The sequence below is a fragment of the Protopterus annectens genome, chromosome 9.part0 (assembly GCF_019279795.1).
Source record: "Protopterus annectens isolate FY-2018-M chromosome 9.part0, PAN1.0, whole genome shotgun sequence".
In the NCBI taxonomy this organism is placed as follows: Eukaryota; Metazoa; Chordata; order Ceratodontiformes; family Protopteridae; genus Protopterus; species Protopterus annectens.
The window spans coordinates 1052481924-1052505253 of NC_056743.1; the positions used below are offsets into that span (position 1 = coordinate 1052481924).

Sequence of the window (23330 nt, forward strand, 5' to 3'; positions counted from 1 at the left end):
TGTTTCAGATGTCTTTAGGACAGTAGGAATATTATATTGTGTAGATGGGCTAAAATTTAAAATGCAGAATTTAGATAACTCTGTATATGGAGTTGGTAGTGGTAACTAAATGTTTTGCCTGTGACATTACTGAGATGGGTTTAAAGGACCAGCTGGAGTTTTTGGGAAGTACTAAAACAATGAAGAACATTTTAACAACTACAATGCTTCTTTAAACTGCATTGGTCATGTTTGGAAAAATCTTTGTTCTACAATTCATTTCTTTTTCCACTGTACTCCTGATAAAGTTGAAAGTGATTTTGCAAAAAAAATAAAGATTATAGTGTGATGTTTGACTTGTTAGTTTCACTGTTAGCTCAGTTTTTCTGTACAGCCACACCCATACCTCTCAACCTCTTAGACCAAAAAATCTGGACAAAGCCTAAAATGATGGGGGGGGGGTTAAATATTGCTCTTACAAGCTTAGAAAGTTGACAGAATAATAGGTTTTGCATTAGCATGGATTTTCTGAAGGATGTGGAGTCTTAAACTCAACTATTTGTCATTATTTAATTACTTCAATCCTCAGCTATTTGCCAGAAAGGTACAGATTTTAGGAGGAACACACCAAAATTATGAGGCAAAAATTTGGACATTCTGTGAAAATCTGTACAGTTGAGAGGTATGGCCACACCCTCACTATGAGATTGTGGCAGGTACTGAGCAAAAAATCTGCAGACAAATACAAAGCATTATGGGTATTTGAAGTTAGTTTACCTCTTTAGAGGAGCTGTATCTTCTTTCCTTGGTGGATTTACTACTACATCCTCATAGATGACCAGTTGAGCCTTTATAAGCCTAGCCAAACATCCCAAATGTATCCCACAAATTTATGTGCTGCCCTTTCTAAGTCTAGCCAGGCATGTGTTTATTTTTAACCTGAGGTGATCTATCTGCAAGAACTACATGAGAACCTCATTTACTGGGAAGGAAGAAAGTAGGTAGTGAAGGCACTGATGGTTCAGTCGTTCATGATGAGATGGAAGGAATACTCAGCTCTGGGAAGAATTTTTAGGGGGCCATCCCTACCAACAAAATAAAAAGTAAAAAAAAAAATTGTTGCTTCAAAAATTGTATAGTTTGTCATTGCATATTGTAAGGAGATTATATCCAACTCCAAAGAAGTGTTACTTAAACTTGCTTTACAACATGACCAGTACACTTTAAAGGATGGGAGAATATGCAGCTATTTCATGAGTTGCCCAGCACATTATACAATTTCTATAAAATCAGGATAGAAAACTCTTAAAAGTGGAATAAAGTGAGCACACTGAAATGTCCAATGAGCTACTGAATGACTTACTCCTAAAAATAAAGAAAAAGATATTGGGGTTAACCTGGTCAGTGGCAGCTACTTCATGACCACTAACCCTTGACAAAACCCAGACTTGACCCTAAGTAATACTCGCTGTGACTACAGCAAACAGCTGTAAGCTTATTCACAATGAAGTTTTCATTCAAGATTAGCAGCCAGGTTAAACCGCTCTTGGAAATCAAAGGAAGACCACAGAAGTGGGAACGAGTATTTTGGAAATTTGATGCTACCATGAGGCTGTCAGAAAGTAGGGTCCACAAGAGAGGCTTAAAGTGGAGTGAAATGACCACCCTGGAAGGGGTATTCTAGTATTATGTATGCATCCTAGCCTGTGTTTGCTGCTGTAATTGAAGCTCTAATTTTTCTCAGTTTTGCAGATTGATAAGACATTGGTATTAAGTGCTGTGGCCAATAAGATTGACAAGACATTGGTGTAAAGTGTTGTGACCAACATCACAAAGCAATTGAGTAAACACAGTCGTATCAAAACCCATCATGCCATTACAACACATTGGCTTTCTTACTACAGAAGCATCCTTCCACTGCAGAACTCTTGGGTGTATCTACTGTACACTGGCTTCAATTCAAGATTCACTCAAGGATCTCCTTGCAATAGCCATGACAACACTCCAACGGGGGAAAATATATGTTGGTTAAGCCAGGCATTATATTTACAAAGGTCTTTAAATGAATTTTGGATACTGCAAGTAAGCCGTATTTGTAGCTAAGACAGCTGTACTTTGCACAGGGTCAATTGTACTGAAGTGTGAACCTAATTTATTCCTGTATGTAAGCATGCTTTTGATCCAGTGGCTGTTGCTCTTTACATCACATGCCTAGAAGTTCTAAGGAATCATCCCCAGGAATTCAAAAGCATCAGATTACAATACACATTACTTATTTTCCATGGTAGTGTCACAAGTGTGGTTAGACCATAGTATCCATTTGAAATAGTACAGCCAAGAACACTTAAACAGATATTTCAGAAGGACTAATGCAGTTCCCCCGGTGCAGCGTTTCATATTCTAAAGTATACCAGGTAAATAGTGTTGCCAGTTAAACACAGTTGATAACATTACCTTTCAATAAGAAGAGTTTATTACTGTCTGGCTTAATGGCTTAAGTACTGTGCTGTGAAGTGGAAAATATGGGTTTGAATCCCATTTGTTGTCCTGACCTAACCAATTAACATACTTGTGCTGCTGGGACCTGAACAGTAAACTCTTTTGATGAGTCCATATTTAAGTTAAAAAAAAAAAAAAAAGTTTATGGACACCTTCTCTCTATTAATCAGTCTCTGCACAATTTGAATAATTAGACTATTAAACAAGACTTTCTACAACAAAATTCTAATTATCTCTAGACATGGATTGCATGAAGTTTAGGAAATTCAGGTAAGCAAAGACTCCTACATGGTGGACTCTTGATGACATATATTGCATTTTTAAGTTGACCTTTATCTGTAGGCTCTACAGTTTTGATAAAGAAATATCTTTGAGTATCACTTCATAGAACCTTCTAGAGAAATGGGGAAAGAGAATTACATAGGATGCTGGTTCTATAATTTTCAGACTTTGTGTATTTGTGCAAAGACATCTCACTAAATGGGTTCTCAAACTGTAAAAATAATTGTAAGACCGCAACAACACCAAGAAATGCAGTACACAAGTTACAGGAATCTTTTCTAAATTTAGCCAAACTTGACTAAGCTCACAAGAGAAAGACAAAGGCCATAGAAGAGAAATGTACTAGCAGTGACAAAAATAGCTAACTCTGCATTATGAAGTGCAAATTTGATTTTAATTCGGTTTTCTTTTTTTACTTAGGGTCACTGACTGGTTCAGAAAGATTCCTGTATCTTTATGTACTGCAAGCAAGGACCTACAATATCATAAAACCATGAAATGGGTGGGATGCTCTGTTAGTGAAGGCTCAAAAATAAATCCATTGCTTCTGACTAAAGATCAATCTGAAAAAATATCACACATCTACGTCGGAAATTAATATAACTGCTACTTGCAAATGAGTGATAGCCAAATTATTAGGTTAGAAGTAAGTGACCTTGCCCTAATGCCAGAAGAATGGATTTATCAACTTCTCTGCAAAGCTGAATGTGGTGGTTACTTGGCCTTCATCTAACCCCATTGTAGCCATTTGACCAAACTATCACATGGCTCCAAGTGCTGGTAGTATTACATGCCTGACATAACATAAATGTCCATTTAGACTCTCACCATAGTTTCCCAAAATCCAGTTTGACACGGTCCATGGTTTTCTTTAGCTTCTGATGAGTATGAAAAAAGAACCTTTGAAACATGCCTTTTAAAAATATTTTTTTTTTTAAAAATCACCCTGTTCTGCTCCATCTCCATTAAACACCAAGGAGACGTAAAAACCCCATCCTGTGCGAGTTGGCAAGCTCAGTTAGTTATAATAAAGAAAAATAATGTAACATTGTAACATGCTGATCATAAATTTGTAACTCTTCTCCAGTACCCAGGGCTTCCAAAGCATTGCACTGCTAAAAATATATATATATATCTATATACATATAATATATATGTGTTGAGAGACAAATCGAGTAAACAAGTAAAGAAGTCCTCTGGGTATTTTTTTTTCTTTTTGGCTTTTAACATCCTATACTTAGTCTGTGCCCAAGTCTGACCTCCTGCAGACTACAGAGGGCAGATGTCCATCTGAGGAATCCTCTTAGTATTAAGGCAAGAGGTACACTTTTCCGAAACCCAAATCTTTGTCTGACATTAACTGCCTCTTTGCATTTGTAGAGTCTCACATGCTTCTTTGCTGTAGCTCTACCTCCAAATGTAGAGACAAGAGTTGCACAGTTTCTTCTTAAGTGTACTGACTGGGGAGCTCTGACGGTTTCTTCAGTTTGTGTTGTTTGGGGTCTAGAGTTTGTTTGTAGAAACTAGTGCTCTGTTGTAGGGCTGCACGACTTTTCTTCTCCTTCTACTTTGGGCTGTTCAGCTGGTTTGGCGGGAACGGGTTCATCTTCAAAGTTCTCTGGATTTTCCAACATTTCTCGGATTAGCGGAGGCATAGGGCCCGGAATTTCCATCTTTAGGGTTAATGCACGCTCAGCTCCTAGAAATTTGCAAAAACAAAAAAAAAAACTTTCATAAGTTACAACTAATAAAACAAGGGAAAAAAAAAACAGTAATGTAATATTCTCTAGAATGTGGTCAAACAAAAAGCAAACTTCAAGTTCATTGAAGAGACATTGAAAAACAGAGGACAAGGGTCATTGTGCCAACCTTTTATGATCATTACTCTAAGGTAAGTTGCTGATTCTAGTTCACCATCTAGTTCCTAGTGTGTCCTACAATTGCTTCCCCCTTTGCATAGTTCACCAACAGTTTAGTTCTTAGTGTGTCCTACAATTAAATTATTGACCCCACTGCATTCTTGAATTTACTCACCATTTTGACTTCTAAGCATCATCACATAATCTGTTTCAGTCACCTGCAAGCCTTATTGTGAGACAGTTCTTACTCATGTTGCATCTAGACAATTTTTTCACATATTTAACAGAAAAATGTTGCAATGCTGGACTGCCTCCTTTGGGATACATAAAGTTATCAAACTTGCACCTTCTCCTCCTCCTTTGCTCAATAGGCATCTAGCTAGTAGATAAAATAAGAGTGTCTCATGAGATAACTTCATTTGTCTTCCAATGCAGATCTTACACCACTCTCAGTGTCTTTCTTTAATTTGTTTCCATCCTGCTCTGCAGGGATGGTACAGGTTATATATGTGCCGAAAGTGTTTTAGGCAACACTGATCATGGCACCCATGTACTACTTATGCAATCCATATCAGCAAAACCTGTACCCTTCATTTGCTGACACACCAGGTGACCCATCTAGTTTTCAAATATTGCATTGGTGCTTTGCAATGCAGCATTTCCCATCTACTCCACAAGATTTTCTTATATTACTTGAACATATTTAGTTTATCTGAAATGCCTACTCCATGCAAACACATCTGCTCTTGGCATTAATTCCATTCAAAGTGTGTGCCACTTTGCTACATGTGCCCTCATCAATTGCCACGTGTGAACAGTAAGTGTTACATAGGGCTTTTAGGTAAACAATCAAAATGTCTCCTGAGCAACAGTGGAATAACTCTGGCAGCTCCATAGTGGAGATGTACGTAGTTTTGACTGCACCCCAGGCTACTCAGATTCAATTACTAATGCAGGTGTTGGAAGAAATCATAGGGGGTGACACAGGATTTATTGTTTGATGTTGTCCCACCATCCTTCGGGGTGAAGGACAAGGCAGGACCTGATTCTGCCAGTCAGGAGAAACATCTTCTGAGAGAAGCAACAAAGGTATTCTCCATACCTACAGTGATTTGGAAGAAGCCTAGTTATTTAACGTTTTCAACTGTAGCTAAATACTGCAATGCTGTGCCTGTAGAAAGTACAGTTGTGTACACTTACCATAAATGTAGAAGTTCGAGTGTATTCACTGTTGCAGTCATCACATTTGGGTTATCTGCCTGCAGGTAGCCCTCAGCCGGCCTGAATACCAGAGTCTTGGATTCCTGCATCGGATGCTGTCTCTTCTTCCATGACGTCAGGTTGTCAGGGGTATAAAACATGCAGCCGATGTTATTATATCACTTTTTCTTGCCCCAGATGTTAGGTGCCCCCACAATGGGAAGCAATTATATGTTGTGGTACACCTCCATCAAAAAACAAATACACCAGAAAGCTTAAATACACCAAACAAGAAGGAAATGTAGAGCCAAGAGAAGTCAGGGGGCTGGAGGGAGGGTATCCAGGACTGCAACAGTGAATACACTTGAACATCTACATTTATGTTAAGTGTACACAACTGTACTATGTTCTTCATGTTTCACTGTTGCAGTCATCACATTTGGGTTGATTCCCAAAGCTAAGGAAGGGAGGAGGAAGTTAGAGAGCATTAGGACCAGCTATTAAGCCCTGCAAGACTGCAGTGGCAAAACCAGCTCTGGATTTTAAAAAAATAGGCATGCGGTAATGCTTGGTGAAGGTATGTACAGAGCTCCAGGTAGCAGCTTCTAGGATGTCCCTGGTAGGGACTCCTCTGAGAAAGGCTGTAGAGGTAGATGCAGCCCTGGTGGAATGTGATCTTATACCCTGTGGGGTAGGTTTTCCATGGTGTTTATAACAGAAATTAATGCAATGGGCTATCCATTTAGAAATGGTTTGCTTTGAAATGGCCTTCCCGTCTGCTCCTGCAGCAAAGCCAACTAACAGCTGTTCAGATTTTCTGAGAGGCTTAGTCCTGTCCAAATAAAATCTAAGTTGTCTGTGCACGTCCAGTGAGTGCAGTATTCATTCTCCTTTGTTTTGTGGATTAGGGAAAAAGGTAGGCAAATGAATGGACTAATTTAGGGCCACACTAGACACCACCTTGGGCATAAATGAATGGTTGGTCCTGAGAGAAACCCTGTCTGCATGGAAGATAATGAAGGGTTCCACCATCATAAGGGCTTGTAATTCAGAAACTCTTCTAACTGAAGTGATGGCTAGAAGGAAGGCTGTTTTCCAAAAAAGGAATTTCAACTCTGCAGTTGCAGCTGGCTCAAAGGGAAGGAGAGTGAGCTTTTCTAATACAAAGTTAAGGTCTCAGGCTGGAGTAGGGGCTCTCCTGGGGGGTCTTAAGTTTTTGGCCCCTGAGAAAAGAGATGTGCTGAAATGGCAGAGGCATGAATTTTAATTTACGACAAGGGTAGGCCCTTGTGGAGCATTTCTGTTAAGTACTGAAGAATATGAGGTAAGCTGGGCACTGTTGTGCCCATCCCCTGAGTCTGGCTCCAGGAACAGTATCTTTTCCACTTTTCAGCATAGGATCTTCTAGTACCAGGCCTCTTTGCATCCAGAATGACATCTAGCACCTGCTTACTAAGGGATGCTATTGGAGAGCTCAAGGAATTAGCCAAGGCTGCAAGGTTCAGGGTTTGAAGCTGAGGGTGCAAATATCTGGCCCGTCTGCTGGGATAGCAGGGAAGGGGTCTGAAGCAGGTGCCATGGTTCCAGTAGTGTCATACTGTACAAGAGGGGGTACCAGTACTGGCGTGGCCAGTCTGGTGCAATCAATATTGTCCTTGGCTTGTTCTGTTTGATCTTTAGCAGAACCTTCGAGAGGAGAGGCAGAGGGGGAAAGGCATAAACTGAGAGGCTTTCCCAGGTAAAGGACAGGGCATCCACTTTCCAGTCATGACACTGGGAAGTCCTTGTGCAGAATTTATCCAATTGGTAGTTCTGAGGGGAGGCAAACAGGTCTACTTCTGGAGTCCCCCATTTGTTCCTCAAGAGGTTGAATATTTTTGGTTTCAGTTTCCATTCGTGTGGGTCCATGAGATTTCTGCTTAGGTCATCTGCCAGTGAATATAGCTTGCCTGGCAGGAACTGAGCTCACAGGTGCACTTGGTAGCTCAAGGCTGTGTTCCACAGAGCCATGGCTAGTCTGCAGAGAGGGTACGAGTGGGTTCCCCCCTGCTTGTTTATGTACCACATAACTGTGGTGTTGTCTGTCTTTACCAATAATTGTCTTGGAAGAATGCTGTCTTTGAAGGCTGTCAGGAAATTCTGTGCAGCTAACATTTCTTTTTGACTGATATGCAGGTGCATCTGTCTCGAGTTCCATTTGCCCTGAATGCACTGCCCTGCTAAGTGAGCCCCCCATGCATAGTCTGATGCATCTGTTAGGGTTTGGGCAGCAGGGGGTAGAGCGAAAGGGCGCCCCTTGTTGTGGTAGCAGGCCTCTGCCCACCAAAGGAACTCTGTCTTTATACAAGGAAAGATAGGAATAATTGATTCCAGGTCCTGAGAATGTTGACACCATAGGCTTTTTAGATACCATTGTAGTTTCCTCATATGCAGTCTTGCATATGGAATTAGTAGAATGCAAGAGGCCATGAACCCTAGAGCTTGCAGAATTTTCCTTGCAGATAGCTGGGTCTTTGTGACCAATAGTTTGAAGTAGGTTGTCAAATAAACTTGTTTCTCTGGAGTGAGGAAAGCCATCTGGGAAGTTGTGTTCAAACTTGCTCCCAGGAATACAATCTGTTGCAGGGTACTAGGTGAGATTTCTTTTCGTTTATGGTGTACCCCAGAGAGGTTAGAAGTTTCTTTACGAATGCCAGATGATTTAACAGCATGTCCTGGCTTTCTGCCTGAATCAGACAATTGTCCAAGTATGGGTATATTTAAATTTTTCTCTGCCTGCCAATGGCTGGAGCTAGACACTTTGTGAATACCCCGGCCGCAGTAGATAAGCCAAAGAGAAGTGCAGAGAACTGATGCATGGACCCTGCCCTGAAGCGTAGGTATTTTCTGCAAGACTCCGTTATTGGAATGTGCAGGTAAGCTTCCTTTAAGTCTAAGGTTGCCAACCAGGCATCTTTGCCTAACATAGGAAGCAGCTGTTGAAGTGTTAGCATTTTAAATTTTGGGAATACAAAAAGGTGTTTAGAATAGAGAGGTCCAGAATACGATGCCAGGAGCTGTCTTTTCTGGGTACCAGGAAAAGTCTTGAATAAAAACCTTGTCCCCTTTCTTCTGCTGGGACAGATTGAATAGCCCTGATACTTAGAAGAGAGAGAACCTGCTGTTGGGCCTCTGCCCAATGATTTGGGGGTAGGTCTGGCCAGCCGTTTGGGGTTGGTAGGGTGTGGAAGTGGAATCTGTATCCTTGGGAAACTATATTCAAAACCCATTTGTCCTGCGTAATAAGTTCCCAGTTTTTTACATGCATGGCAAGCTTTCCTCCTAAGGGAGCAGGCAGTTGAGCAGGGCTTGGAAGGGTTAAGGTTAAGTCATTGTGCCATTTTTCCGTAGGGGGTGCCTTACTACTCCCTGCTTTGGAAGTGGGAGCCCCCCACTGCTTAGGCCTGTGCGTAGCCTGAGACTATAACCTAGGTTGTCTGCTGTTCCTGGGTTTGGACTGAGAAGGCCTGGAAGAAACTGGAAAGGACCATTTCTTTGAAGGCCAATGCCTACTAAATCTGGGAGGCTGAACTTCCAGGAAATCTTTAACAGTTTGCATAGATTTAGCTTTTTCCTCCATCTTTTTGAGGACTTCTTCTGCTTTGTTGCCACAGGCAGTTTTGCTTTAAGGGAGCATCCAGTAATTCAGCTTTAACATGATCAGGCAAGTTTTGCTCCTTAAGCCAAGCATGCCTTCTTAGTACAGACCCAGTGACAGCAGCCCTGCAAGATGCTTCTAAAGAGTCAAAACCACATTGCAAAGTATGTTTACCAACTTGTTCTGCAGAATGCATTAAATCCTGTAATTCTTTATGTTCAGCACAGTCAGGAATCAACATCATTTTTCTGTTTAAGTAGTCTCATAATATGCTGCTGGTACTTTAACATATGAAACTGGCAATTTAAAGCCCTAATGGCCAAAGTAGCAGAAGTGTATACCTTCTTATCTCATCTGTCCAAGGCTCTAGAATCTCTATCAGAAGGGGTAGGATTTTTGGCAGCAGTAGCCTTAATGCCCTTCGGTCCTTGGGAAATGGTCTTTGGATCCACAGTAGGATTCTTGAAGAGGAACTTGTGAGAGTCAGGCACTCTGTAATACCTGTCAGGTTTTCTGGGAGCTGGAGGTAAAGTGTATGGGTAAGGTTGGATTCCAAGAAAGCATCATCTAATGTCCAGAACAGAAGGGATAGCTAAAGGCCTGTGTTGAGGAAGGAGTAAGAATTCCCTAAGCCTCTTTTTGGAGTCAGAATAATTTTGGCTTTCCCAGCAGAAATGTTCCCTAAGAGTGTGCAAGGTTTTACCAAAAGAAAAATCTTCTGGAGGGGAAGCAGAGGGAATGGAATCCTCTGCATCAGAATCCTTATAGGTAGATAAGGGCAAATCCTTGTAATCAGAAGAAACAGAAATATCAGATTCCTGATCAGAAGAATCAGAAGGAAAATCATTTCTAGGTCTCTTAGGCTGGCTTCCTCTAATTAAGGTAATAAGGTCTTCAGCCATTCTAAGCACTTGTTTTTTAGGCATATGGGCCTGACCATGCGGTTTGGACGTCGGTTTTCTAGGCATTGTGAGAGTTTTAGTGCTGGATGAAGAAGGCGTCGGTTTAAAATGCAAGTCTTTAGGCCTGAATACACCCTCAGAAGCCGGTGCCTGCACAGCAGCTTCGGACCCATCCAAGGTAGGGACATCCGCAGGTTCCATCTTTGAAGAAGCATCTCGCAGCATACCAGATGGGTCTCAGTAGAGGTCTGCGAATCTGAAGTAGCGGGTATCAGGGGCTGTGAAAGCGCCTTACTGAGTACTGGTGGACTGGCGACTATCTTAACAGAAGCATCATTGGCAGTTTTGGACTTATGCAGTCTGTCTATGTCTTTATCCTTATGTTTTTTCGGAAGATCGGTAGTCGGATGGCTTACTGAAGCTATTTCGGAGTATGGATACTAAGTACCAAAATAATTTACTGCAAATATAGCCCAACAACAAATAGTTCGGGGGTTAAACAAGGCACAAAACCAACAGCGAGGGACGTCGTGGTCTGGGCCTAAGCAAGGAATGGAGTACGAATGGAAATCTTTGAGGTATTTGTTTTCCACAGGTAAGACAATTGTTAACTACTTTAACTGACATTGGTTGGAGCAAAAAAAGGAATCCCCAGTGGGGTACTTATCTTTTTTTGAAGACTTCGGTTCTGAAACTCGAAAATGAAAATTTCAGGAGTCGGCCGACCGGCACTTGTGAACTGCTTCTGCTTCCGGCACTGCACAGCAAGAAAGACTGATGTAGTGGCATCGGCTGCATGTTTTATACCCCTGACGACCTGACATCATGGAAGAAGAGACAGCATCAATGTAGGACCCAAGACTTTGTTATTCAGGCCGACTGAGGGCAACCTGCAGGCAGATAACCCAAATGTGATAACTGCAACAGTGAAACATGAAGAACATCGTATTGAGCTAAGCTTACAGGCTGAAGGGGGAGGGGTTTCAGGAGCAACATAAGTGTCCTATCCCTGTCCTTGCAAGATGATGGCCCCAATTTCCAGGTCCTGCATCTTTCTCCTTGCATAAAAAAGACAAATATCCTTTTGTGATGTAAGGAGGTGTCTGAGTGGGCTGCATGTGGCTAATGGAAGTTGTCAATATTTAACATCACCAGATGACACCCCCCCCCCCCCCCCCCCCCAGCATCACACAAATTTTTCCCAGGGGAAGGCACATGGTTAAACAGAAGACTGTCTGAAATGAAAACTCAGTTCATGCTTGTACAGCTTTTCACCGTCTGCGGAGCACAAAATAAGTAGTAGTGTGTGCACATTTTTCTGAGGCCTGCTGGTATGATGACCTCGTCACAATGCCTCAGAAAGAGATGCCAGCGCAAAATTTCTGCAGGCTAGATTGAATATGTAAATGCTAAGCAATTTATTTATTTTGTTACAGCATGCATAGTGTAACATTTTAATTCCTTGATCATCTCTGCTTTAATCAAGCTCTTCCAAGCAGAGTTAAACCTTTGGCTTTCAACTTCCCAGAATTTTAACATTATGGCTTGTAAAGTTACTAGCCACTCATGTCATTAAACAGCTACTTTTATGTGGCTTTTGGAGTTTGTCAGTTTAAGTGCCAAATAGTGTTGTACTGACTATGCTAAAGCCTTTTAACCATCTTGTTTAGCGGGGGAGGGAGACAAAATTATTGAAATCATACCATCCGTAACAATCGCACGAACACATTATAATATGATAGTACTGTATCAGTTTATACCATTGACTTTCTCTGTTTTTAATAAGACATTATTTTCTGAGATATGCAGAAATTAAAATAAAATTTATCGACTGAGGAAATGGCATACCTCTCAACCACTTTGTTTTCAAAATTATAGCAGGGGCTATCAAAAACCATAGCAAAACAGCCAAAATCATAGTACCCAAAATTTGGTTTTGTGTATATTTCTTCCTGAGGGTGGGGGCATAACATGTAGGTAGTTCTGGCATCTTGAGAGGGTAAAATCTATATAATTTATACATTTGTGGTTCTAACAGATGCACAGCTATACAGCAGCTACCCCAAAAATGTATCCTTTTCACTTAATTTTTGTCTCACAACTACAGTAGGGCACCAATGAAATCTTCAGATTCACTATTGATAAAGAAATCTTTGAAAATATTCCTGGCACACAAAATACAATGTCAACCCTGTTATACAATGAATTGCTGAAATTCTCATATTAACTAAATCGTTCACAAATAGTAGAATGTCTCGCACTTCTAACAGTGATGCATCTTTAGATTCCTGAACATTTTCCCCAAAAATATAAATTAAAACAGCATAATTTAAACAAAGCTATGGAAAATCACCCACAACACTTAGTGTCACACAATTGATTAATCTCCATATTGCTAAGCATTTTTGTTCTCTCTGGACTTCACCAGAACAAATACACATTAATCTAAGCACATTTTCAAAACCGTCAGTCAATGAAAACCAATAAAATTCAACCATTTGTGTAAACCCATTAAAGGACACTCCATCTACGGCAAAACCACACCCCCTATATCCTACTTTGTAAACACTTTTGATGCTTACTGTTTCATTTAAACCAGGGAATATCACTATATTCAATCTCAATTGCCAATGCAATTTTTTTTCCTCCAGGAAATTTTTCCAAGGTCCCCTCTTGGATCAATTTTAATTTTCTCAAGAACCAAGAATTTAAACCCAATAAAGCTGTTACATATACTGGAATGTTTCACTAAAGGGTTCATCATTACCTTCTTATTAATTTCATAAATATGCTCATATATTCTATTCTGTAAAGCCCTGTTAGTTTTATCAACATAGCAGCTTGAACATTTTTGACATACTACAAGATATACCACCCGTGTGGAATTACATTTATAATATTCTTTGCTTTTAGTCCCAAATTTAAGATTTTTCAAGTAATATGTATCAATATTTATGACGTAGGGGCATTGCGGACATCTCAAACATTTAAATTAGTGCTTCCCGCTGCACATCTTTCTAAAATATTGTTTAAATTAGTGTTTCTTTTATAAACAAATCTGGGGAGGTGAAACCTGTATGCCCCATAAAGTATTTATCGTGAGCAGCCATGAACCAATTCTCTTTTATAACATTAATTCATAACTATTATTTGAAAATGTAAAGCGCTTAATAATGTACAAATTAATAAAATAAATAAATAAATAAAATAAATGTAAAGCGCTTAATAATGTACAAATTAATAAATTATTTTTGTGACACAACGGGTGTTGTAGGGGATTTTCCACAGCTGTGGTTTCTTCTTTTATGGTGTTTTACTACTTCTGAGTAATTTATTATTTATTATAATTTAAAGAAACATAAATATCCTGTGAAATGTAAAAGCTAAGAACAAGATGCAAATAATTTATTCTGCAAAGTCTTCTTTATATGCATCTTTAGATTCCTGAACATTTTCCCACAAAAAATCAACTTAAAAAGCATAATTTAAAGAAACATAAATATCTTGTGAAATGTAAAAGCTATGAACAAGATTCAAATAATTTATTCTGCAAAGTCTTCTTTATAAGGATAACAGTGCATTTAGTCTTTACATCAGTATTGTAATATATTACAATGCAAAAAGGCAGAATTATATATTCTCTAAATTTCCACAAACTTTTCATATCTCAGAAAATGTATAACATGTCTATAAGAAACACAAAAAAGCCTCCAGCAATACAGCTTCCCTGTCTGCATATTTTAAAGTTTCGAGTAGTAATGCTGCAACAAAGGTAATGTCCCCACAGCAGTTGCACACACACATGAAATACTAATAATGTATGCATGCACCTTACTTCCAGTTATTTAATTATCTGAGCTACTCGCATACAAACAAACATGCGCTTGCATTCACACATAAATGCACTGAAGTAGACACACCACACTAGAATTGGTGTTAGGTTATGTGGCTCCCTCTGGAGTTTTCCTAAACAATTAAGTCTTCTCAAAGCTGAAGTTAAAATAAATACAGAAATAGAGTGAATACATTGCCCTTCTGCTCTGAAATGTTATTACACACACTAAGCAGTTCAGCCATGATGGTAAACACAGTATTGGCATTCATTTCTGATGTCTGTATGCAAATAAGGCACTCTAGTACAGCTCACACCCCATCAATACCTTGCCCTTAGATCAGCTGCCCCCTTTGCCTCACCCTAGTTATGCTTCTGATACAGACACACACACACACACACACACACACACACACACACACACACACACACACACACACACACACACACACACACATCTCCCAATATGAAAACTTTAAGGTGCAGACCACAGTACAGCCAGATTCCATTTTAAGAGACCAGAAGGAACCCACCACAATTTATTTTTATCCTGAACTGATGTTGCTGTAGACAGTCTTCTCTCTTTTTGGGTTGACTTCTCTTATTCTTCTTCTTGCCACTAGTAGCCTGGCATTGTTTTCTAATGTAACAGTACCACAGCCATCCAGTGCTTTTTAACTGAGGCATAAGGCCAGGCTGGTATTCTAAAGGATATGTTTGAATCAGACACAAGGAGTTCAACTGTCACACATGCAGCTATCACTAATCTAAAAAAACAGCATCTGCCCTAGGTTCACTTTGACCATTAAAAACTCTAAGAATTCCTACTGCCACTGGCTGTAACATTAATCTAATGAAAGAGAGGATATCTGAGTGACATAGGTCACATTGGAGTAGTGGAACAGGCAAGTTTCAGGAGTCTGAAATTGGACCACTTCTCTGAATGTGGATCAAGTGAGAGGTATGGGAGATAAATGCAGTAAAAGACAAAACTCAAGCAGTCTAGAATGCAAATTGGTGTGACTACATTAACAAGTCATCATATATAGGATAGTAAAAAAGCTAAGATTATTTAAACATGTGCTGTACTATTTGTGTAGTCACAAAGTAGGCACAGTAGGCAAATAAAGGCAGAAGGAATCAAACCATATATCACTGGAAGCACATTGTTAACAGCTCATAAACATCATCCTTTAAGGGACTTGAACCCACAACCTTCATCACCAGTACTGTCAAAGGTAACCATCTGAAATATCAGGACCTGCTAGAGTGAGTCTGAAGCACACAGAACAGATGGGTGAAAAAAATGTCCATTCAGTATCTGTGCTTCAGAAGTCACTCTAGCATACCACACACGTGTGTGTGTGTGTGTGTGTGTGTGTGTGTGTGTGTGTGTGTGTGTGTGTGTGTGTGTATATGGGGGTGGAACAGAAGAAAAGTATTGATTTTCTTGGGGTAAGAGAATCAAGGCAGTGCAGGAGAGTAATCGCTGGGTGAAAGTCATTGTGGATTATCCTAGAATCCTAGAGATGGTATAGCCCCATAATCAAACTGGGTATGCAGTGTTACTGTACTGACTTTTGTTGTCCTTTATAATGTCAGCACCTCTTTGAGAAAAATGTTAAGCGATTGTCTTGGGATGGATGGGAAATGGGGACTGCAGCATATGGGTGAGTAGCTGCCCTCTCTTACCTACATTTTAGTGATAGGGTATGTTAGCATGCATCATTTCATCATGCTTTTAGGTATTGTGAGTGGGCCCATGAAACACGCATACCTTACATTTAGGAAGAATCACACAGTTAAGGAACGTGAGAGATTATATTGACCAACCTTCAGGGATCATTTTAACAATACTGAGTTTCAGATGCAGAGAGAAACTACATTACGACTACAAATGCAGACGCATTGTGTGCAGCAAACACTTTTGCAAATTCAGTTTGAGTCTGTCCTTTACTGTCTTAGTGGAAGCTGTTTCATTAAACAGATGGGTATACTCTAGAGACTCAGTGGAGATGATGCATTGCTTTTTCATATGCCAGCATATTTCAGAAGAAAAAAAAATAAATTGACTGTCAGAAAATGCCCAGCCCACAAACAATTAAAAACTCTTGTATAACTGAGGGAAATAAAATTGAGTAATCAAATGCCCATCTAACAACCACAGAACACATTTATTATCCACAAAAATGAAAACACATACAATTTAAAAGATAAGTGCACTTTTCCTTTAATCTGTTAAAAATGTTTCAATCAAGCACTGAGTTTCTTATATTCCCTTAACAATTTTCACATCCATCTAACACACCTGACCTTTCTCTCACCTTTGTTAATGTCCATTAATCTCCCTAAACTTTCGGTCTCATAATTTATCACTGTTACATGCTTAATGGGAGCTTAAAAACCTTCACAGATTTTAATGTTTTGAAATGCAGAATCCAAGAAAGTTATTAAAACAAGAAGGTAGGACAGTACTAAAGTCATTAAGCTAAAACCATGAATACTTTTGTCTGAATTTCGTTCCCTTTTGCATATAAGATGCTAAATCCTAGACAAGTCACTTGATTTTTCTTACATTCTTGATTTCCTCTCCAAAATGTGACTTGTTCACAGCTCGCTTCCTAAATGTCATGTATTGTATTTGGTCTACTCTTTATTTTTAATTACCACAATGTTGGATTTTTAGCAAAGGCCAGAAGTATAAACTCAGTAAAACATGAAAAGAAACTATATTAACAGTAACAGCAAAAGATAAGTAAAAAAAAAAAATCTTTTAATCAATGAGTCTTGTACTTTAAAATAAAGTAAGAAACTAACATTCAAAATATGTCATTTCCCAGGGTAATTACTGCTGCTAGTAGGTGGCAAGTGAATGAATGAATGAATACTGCAACCATCATTCTAAGGTAGTGTGAAATATGTTTCATACATAAATAAACCCATCAACATATTACACTTTAGCAATGTCTTCTATCTGAAAATGCAAAAGCATTTATGACCAATAACTTCTGTAATGTAAGACCCAGCTATCTGGTTTTGTTTTTCATTTGCTTTTTAACAAACAATAACATTTTATTTATTTACTTGTGTGTGTGTGTGTGTGTGTGTGTGTGTGTGTGTGTGTGTGTGTGTGTGTGTGTGTGTGTGTGTGTGTGTGTGTGTGTGTTCATTATACAAGTACTAGGACTTTGCACATTAAACTTCTTTCATTTTGCAGATTATATGAGAGACAGCTTTTATACTCACAGCACTCTGTTATTGTTGTTTTTTAAAGTTATTTACATCTGTTTGTTTAGAAATGAGAAACATTTCTGCCTCCTTACAACACACCTAAAGATATACATTGTAGCCTTTAATTTGAAGCAACCAAATGAATTTGTGTAATAACCCAGATAGCCGAAGTGTTTACTGAAGAAGGCGGGATCATATGCCAACATTGTCTCCCCTTCCCCAATGAAGGGACAGGAAAGAGCTGTAATCCTAGCAGCTTCCAGTAGAGGCTGGATATAGCAGCAGGAATGTTATGCTAAAGCAAGTGACGGACAACAAAAGGAGGCAACATGAAGTATGTGATCTCTGGAAGGGGAAAAAACAAAAAATAGGGGTAGGATCACTGTCCCAATCACAACAGACCTAAACTCTGTCTGATATTTTGGCAGTGCAGAAAGGTCCAGTTCCTACCTCAGGAACCTGCCAACCATGACCCCTAGAATATGGTGCATTCTAAGTAACACAAGGGTTGCATTCCTCAGAGGAAGAAGTCATAGCCCTTAGGGGTAAAATTTGGAGTTGCCTAGCAGCATTTGGCTGAGATATGCAGTACGTCTTTATGGGAGTTAAAAATCACATCAGGTTTAGCAAAGGTATAGAGAGGACACCATTAACTTTACCACTTTTTCTTTTGGAATGAATCTTGGCCTTATAGCATTGCACTATCTTATTTTATTTAAAGATGTGCACATAATTGTGAAAATGTTAATTTAGATTTTTCTTCAGCAATTTAGTATACTTAGACATGTATGTATGAAAGAAATTCCTCTGAAATTATTGACAGATTTTAGGTTGAATATTATTTTGAGTATTAGGTTTTTCTATATACTTTGTGCAGCTTTTTTAATCTTCTGTTATGGTATCTGACATAGCCATTTAAGTGCAAAATAAACTGCTTAGAATGTGCAGTTATAACTGGCTGAGTGACTTGACAGTCACATATACAAAGACATTTCTTATAGTTTTGTTATCCGTGCTAGGTTATTTGTCTTCTGTTAGGCTTCATTAATACATTTACATATATCATTTATCAGACCTTCTCAGGCATATCACAATTACATTACAGTAATCCTTTGTTGCTGAAATACTTGACTCTGTATCTGCTGATCACTATTATGTCATTTTAGCCATATGCTTCCCACAGAAAATGGTTGACATTTAACTGTGAAATTGGACACCTGGGTTTGAATCCCATCAGTTCCCAATTTCCTACTACGTGATCTTGGATAAGGACCTCTTCAAGGCTTTTTACTAACTATACAATGTTCATTCTAATGAATATGTGAGGAAGAAAAGAGGTTGTATGCACCCCTCTCACTGACATACTTAGGAAGGAGGCCTTCCTTCACTGAACTGGAGATGCAGCTAGGTCACAATAGGTTTGACAAAAAGTAGCTGTCAGTGCTTTGGCATAACCTGATTCTGAACAGCTATAGTTCAGCAAAGCATATACCTTAGGAAACGTATGAACCTTTTTTTTTATTCTAGCTATTTTTACTTGCTGTCTGTACCTGCTGTTATACGAAGCTTCTATACTGAAGCTCTGTGCTTTTCAGGTTTCCACTAAAAAAGTCACTGGATTGTAGGGTTAGCAGGATAGCCAAATCAGATAAGTATTAGCAGCTGTAGCTTATTACTTTGGTTTAAGTCTGGGACACAGCTGCAGCTATTTTTGTTTATAAGCTGAGACGTCTCAATCATTTATTTATTTTAATGAATAATCACCATTTTGATGTACATACCTTTCATACCAACAACAAAGAACCAAAGACAGCTCATTGCAATGATTGTGTTGCCAATATGAATATCTTTAAAATGACCTGCCTAAAGTTCTCTAGCAAAAACAAGTAACTAAGTAAATAAATATCAGTAATAACATACCCACTTTGGAAAGTGTTTAGGTTCTACACAGATCTGAAATAGCCACTCACACCCCAAAGTTTACAATATCATTGTGATCAACTGTTGGTCACCTTAATGACTACTGACCTTTGGTACTAATTCCTCGAAGATCAGTGATCTTCATTAGCATGCGTGGAAACATGTGTGGCTTATTTGGTCGACGCCTGCGTGCATAGACTTTCAGTGCTTCCAACAATGGCTCCTGCAGCTTATCCACTTTCTCCGGCTCTTCCAGGTCCATCCGATCTATACAAAATAGAAGCAAAGGGATGGCCAGTTACTCTTGTCAAGTAGAGAAATACAACATGGTATAGTGAGCTAATCATACTTGGGAACAGATCTAATGAGTTTCAAATTATACAACACTTTTATTCATGCATATCCTGTGACTTTCTATGTATCAGTTGATTTGCCTGAACCACATGTCAAATTACAACACTGTTATCTGAAAGAAAAAAAACACAGTCAAATGCCTTTAAAATGAGACATTAAATGGCTTGAAATATAGTACTTAAGGTAACATTTGCCATGTTGTTTACTGGCAGAGGTGTAAAAGTTTTTTCATTTAAATTCTTCACACTCAGGCTTCTTGTAATGGACATTTTGCTCTTCTGGTGTGAACAGCAAAACAAACATTCCAAAAGGCTAGTGTTATCTGCTGTTAGCAAGGATATTTGCATAACCATCTTTAGAACATTTTCTTGTCAAACATTGCTGTACTCATATATTTGTACTAAATTACAGCATATACAATCTGCTTAAATTCAGGGCATATTTCAGTAACATGGCACTAATAACACCTTACATTATCTCACCCTTCTGCCAAAGTGTAGCTATAACAGGAGAACCTTAAGTTGCAATACAGGAGTCAAAAGAAGTTATTTTCAATTCTGTCCCTAAAATGCCAACCAATTGGCACAGTGAAAGGGTATTGCTCCTAATCAGCTTATCCTGGTTTGAGTCCTCATCTAGATGCAAAGCTGCAAGTTGAAAAGTGAGGGCAAAGTGACTTTGCACCAGCTCTCCTTCCTCAAATGGAAGGTTTATTGTCACAGCTCACTGCATGGTCATCCTCTAGCAAAGACTAGTTGTAAGCATATGGATGGAAGACAGACCCATACACAATGTTAGCAGATATTCTGAACACAAATGTACATATATGATAGAATGCCTGGATATACTCTCCTACACTGCTGTTCTGCAAATTGTTGCTTTAAGAACATAAGACCGTATAAAGACAAAATAAAAATCTGTATAGGGAAAATACGATTGCCTCGCTGGCTATTTACTGCACACCTCTTTCCCAACCTCTGAAGGATACACATTGGAAGGAAATCCTCATTGGAAAGAACTGATCTCTGCTACAGGGTGAGCTGGCCTATAAGGTCAGTGGGGACATAAATGGTCAAAATATGGTGCAGTACAGAACAGGGCCAGAGGTCCATGGAGCGTGCAGGAGCAAAAAATAGTTTTGTCCCTCAACACAGTATTAGGACTACTGAGCAACCTGACTATGAAGACTGGATGAGAGCAATAGTAGGTAAGTCAGACCAGTGAGTAGAGAGGAGTGAGGTTAAAACAGCAAGGCCACTACAGAGAACAGAGCTGCAGACAAGTTTGTTAGGTATATAACTTTTCCAATTCAACTAGAAACTATAGCTTGGGATGTATCCTAAAGTATGTCAGCAGTTGTTTAGCCTGAAAATCAGAGGCTTGTTATCTTTCTTCACTTACCTGACCTATTTTGGTAAAGGAAAGAGGAAAATAACTTCAGATCACTAGATAACTGGTGTATTGGCAAAAATAAATACATAAACAAATAAAGTCTGTATCAGAAAATTGCAAACATCTGGAGTATGGAGGTGGTTCTTGAAGCTAACATAGCTTCCAAAGAGAGGTAGTTAAAATGTCTACAGAAGACCGGATACTCTGAAAACTTACCGAGATTGAAGGACATTTGGATGATGAAATGAAGACCGCTGGATGGGGAGTTGAAAGATATTGAGAAAAGTGCTTTTTGATCAATTAGATGCAGTGGTAGAATTGCAGAAGGACACAAAAAGTACAGTTATGTACACTTACCATAAATGTTGATGTTCGAGTGTATTCAGTGCTGCGGTCATCACATTTGGGTTATCTGCCTGCAGGTAGCCCTCAGTCAGACTGAATACAGAGTCTTGGGATTTCTGCATCAGATGCTGTCGCTTCTTCCATGACGTCAGGTTGTCAGGGGTATAAAACATGCAGCCGATGCCATTACATCAGTTTTTCTTGCCACAGATGTCAGGAGCCCCCAAAATAGGAAGCCATCCAATGGTATGGAACACCCCTAGCAAAAAGCAAATACCAGTGATATAAGGTATTCCAAACAAAAAGGACAGGCAGAAGTAAAGAGAAGACAGTGGGCTGGAGGGAGGGTAACCAGGACTGCAACAGTGAATGCACTCGAACATCTACATTTATGGCAAGTGTGCACAACTGTACTATATTCTTCGTGTTTCACTGTTGCAGTCATCACATTTGCGTTGATTCCCAATGCTGAGGAAGAGTGGAGGTAGTTAAGAAGCATTAGGGCTGGCAATCAGGCCCTGTAAAACTGCCATGGCAAATCCAGCTCTGGATTTAGAAAAGATAGGCAAGTGGTAATGCTTTGTGAAAGTGTGCACATAGCTCCAGGTTGCAGCTTCCAGGATGTCCCTGGTAGGGACTCCCCTGAGAAATGCTGTAGAGGTTGATGTAGCCCTAGTGGAATGTGTTCTGATCCCCTGTGGGGTAGGTTTTCCATGGTGTTTGTAGCAGAAATGGATGCAGTGTGCTATCCACTTAGAAATGGTTTGCTTTGAAATGGCCTTGCCTTCTGCCCCTGCAGCAAAGCTGACTACCAGCTGGTCAGATTTTCTGAGAGGTTTAGTCCTGTCCAGATAGAACCTAAGTTGCCTGCACACGTCCAAGAAGTGCAGGATCCTTCCCCCTTTATTCTGAGGACTAGGGAAAAAAGTTGGCAAATGAATGGACTGGTTTAAAGCCACACTAGACACCACCTTGGGCATAAAAGATAGGTTAGTCCTGAGGGAAACCCTGTCCGAATGGAAGATAATAAAGGGTTCCACTGGCATAAGGGCCTGCAATTCAGACACTCTTCTTGCTGAAGTGATGGCTAGAAGTAAAGCTGTTTTCCATGAGAGGAATTTTAACTCTGCTGTAGCTGCAGGTTCAAATGGCGGAAGGGTGAACTTTTCCAGTACAAAGTTAAGGTCCCAGGCTGGAGTGGGAGCTCTCCTGGGGGTTCTTAAATTTTTGGCTCCTCTCAGAAACTGTTTTACCAGAGGATGAGAGAAGAGGAGTGGCTCAGTATTATAACCAGCTGAGATGGCAGAGGCATGAATCTTAATTGAAGAGAAGGGTAGGCTTTTGTGGAGCATTTCTGTTAAGTAATATAGAATATGAGGTAAGCTGGGCACGGTTGTGTCCATTCCCTGAGACTGGCTCCAGGAACAGTATCTTTTCCACTTTTCCGAATAGGATTTCCTAGTAGTAGGCCTCCTTGCCTCAATAATGACAACCAGCACCTGCTTACTGAGGGTTGCTGGTGAAGGGGATGAGCCAGGCTGCAAGGTTCAGGGTCTGTAGCTGAGGGTGCAGAATCTGGCCCGCCTGCTGGGACTGCAGGGAAGGAGTCTGGGGCAGGTGCCATGGTGGCAGCACTGTCAGACTGCGCAAAAGAGGGTACCAGTGCTGGCGTATCCAGTCTGGTGCAATCAGGATTGTCCTTGGCTTGTCCTGTTTGATCTTTAGTAGAACCTGTAAGAGGAGGGGCAGAGGGGGAAAGGCAAAGACTGAGAGGCTTTCCCAGGTAAAGGACAGGGCATCCACTTTCCAAGCTTGGCTGTGGGAGTTCTGGTGCAATATTTCCTCAATTGATAGTTCTGAGGGGAAGCAAAAAGGTCCACCTCTGGTGCCCCCCCCAT

General features: G+C 39.8%; 1 protein-coding gene across 3 annotated transcripts in view; it reads right to left on the minus strand.

Annotated features, from left to right (window-relative positions):
• Positions 1–555: 555 nt before the first annotated feature.
• Positions 556–23330, minus strand: part of RARG (retinoic acid receptor gamma) — a 1508256-nt gene continuing 1485481 nt past the window's right edge. For all 3 annotated transcript variants that reach the window (XM_044083859.1, XM_044083858.1, XM_044083861.1), the window contains 2 exons: positions 19450–19608; positions 556–4459 (listed from right to left, as the gene is read on the minus strand). In XM_044083859.1, coding sequence (XP_043939794.1) covers positions 4284–4459; positions 19450–19608 — 335 coding nt within the window. In that variant the 3' untranslated portion in view covers positions 556–4283. The remainder of the gene's footprint in view (positions 4460–19449; positions 19609–23330) is intronic.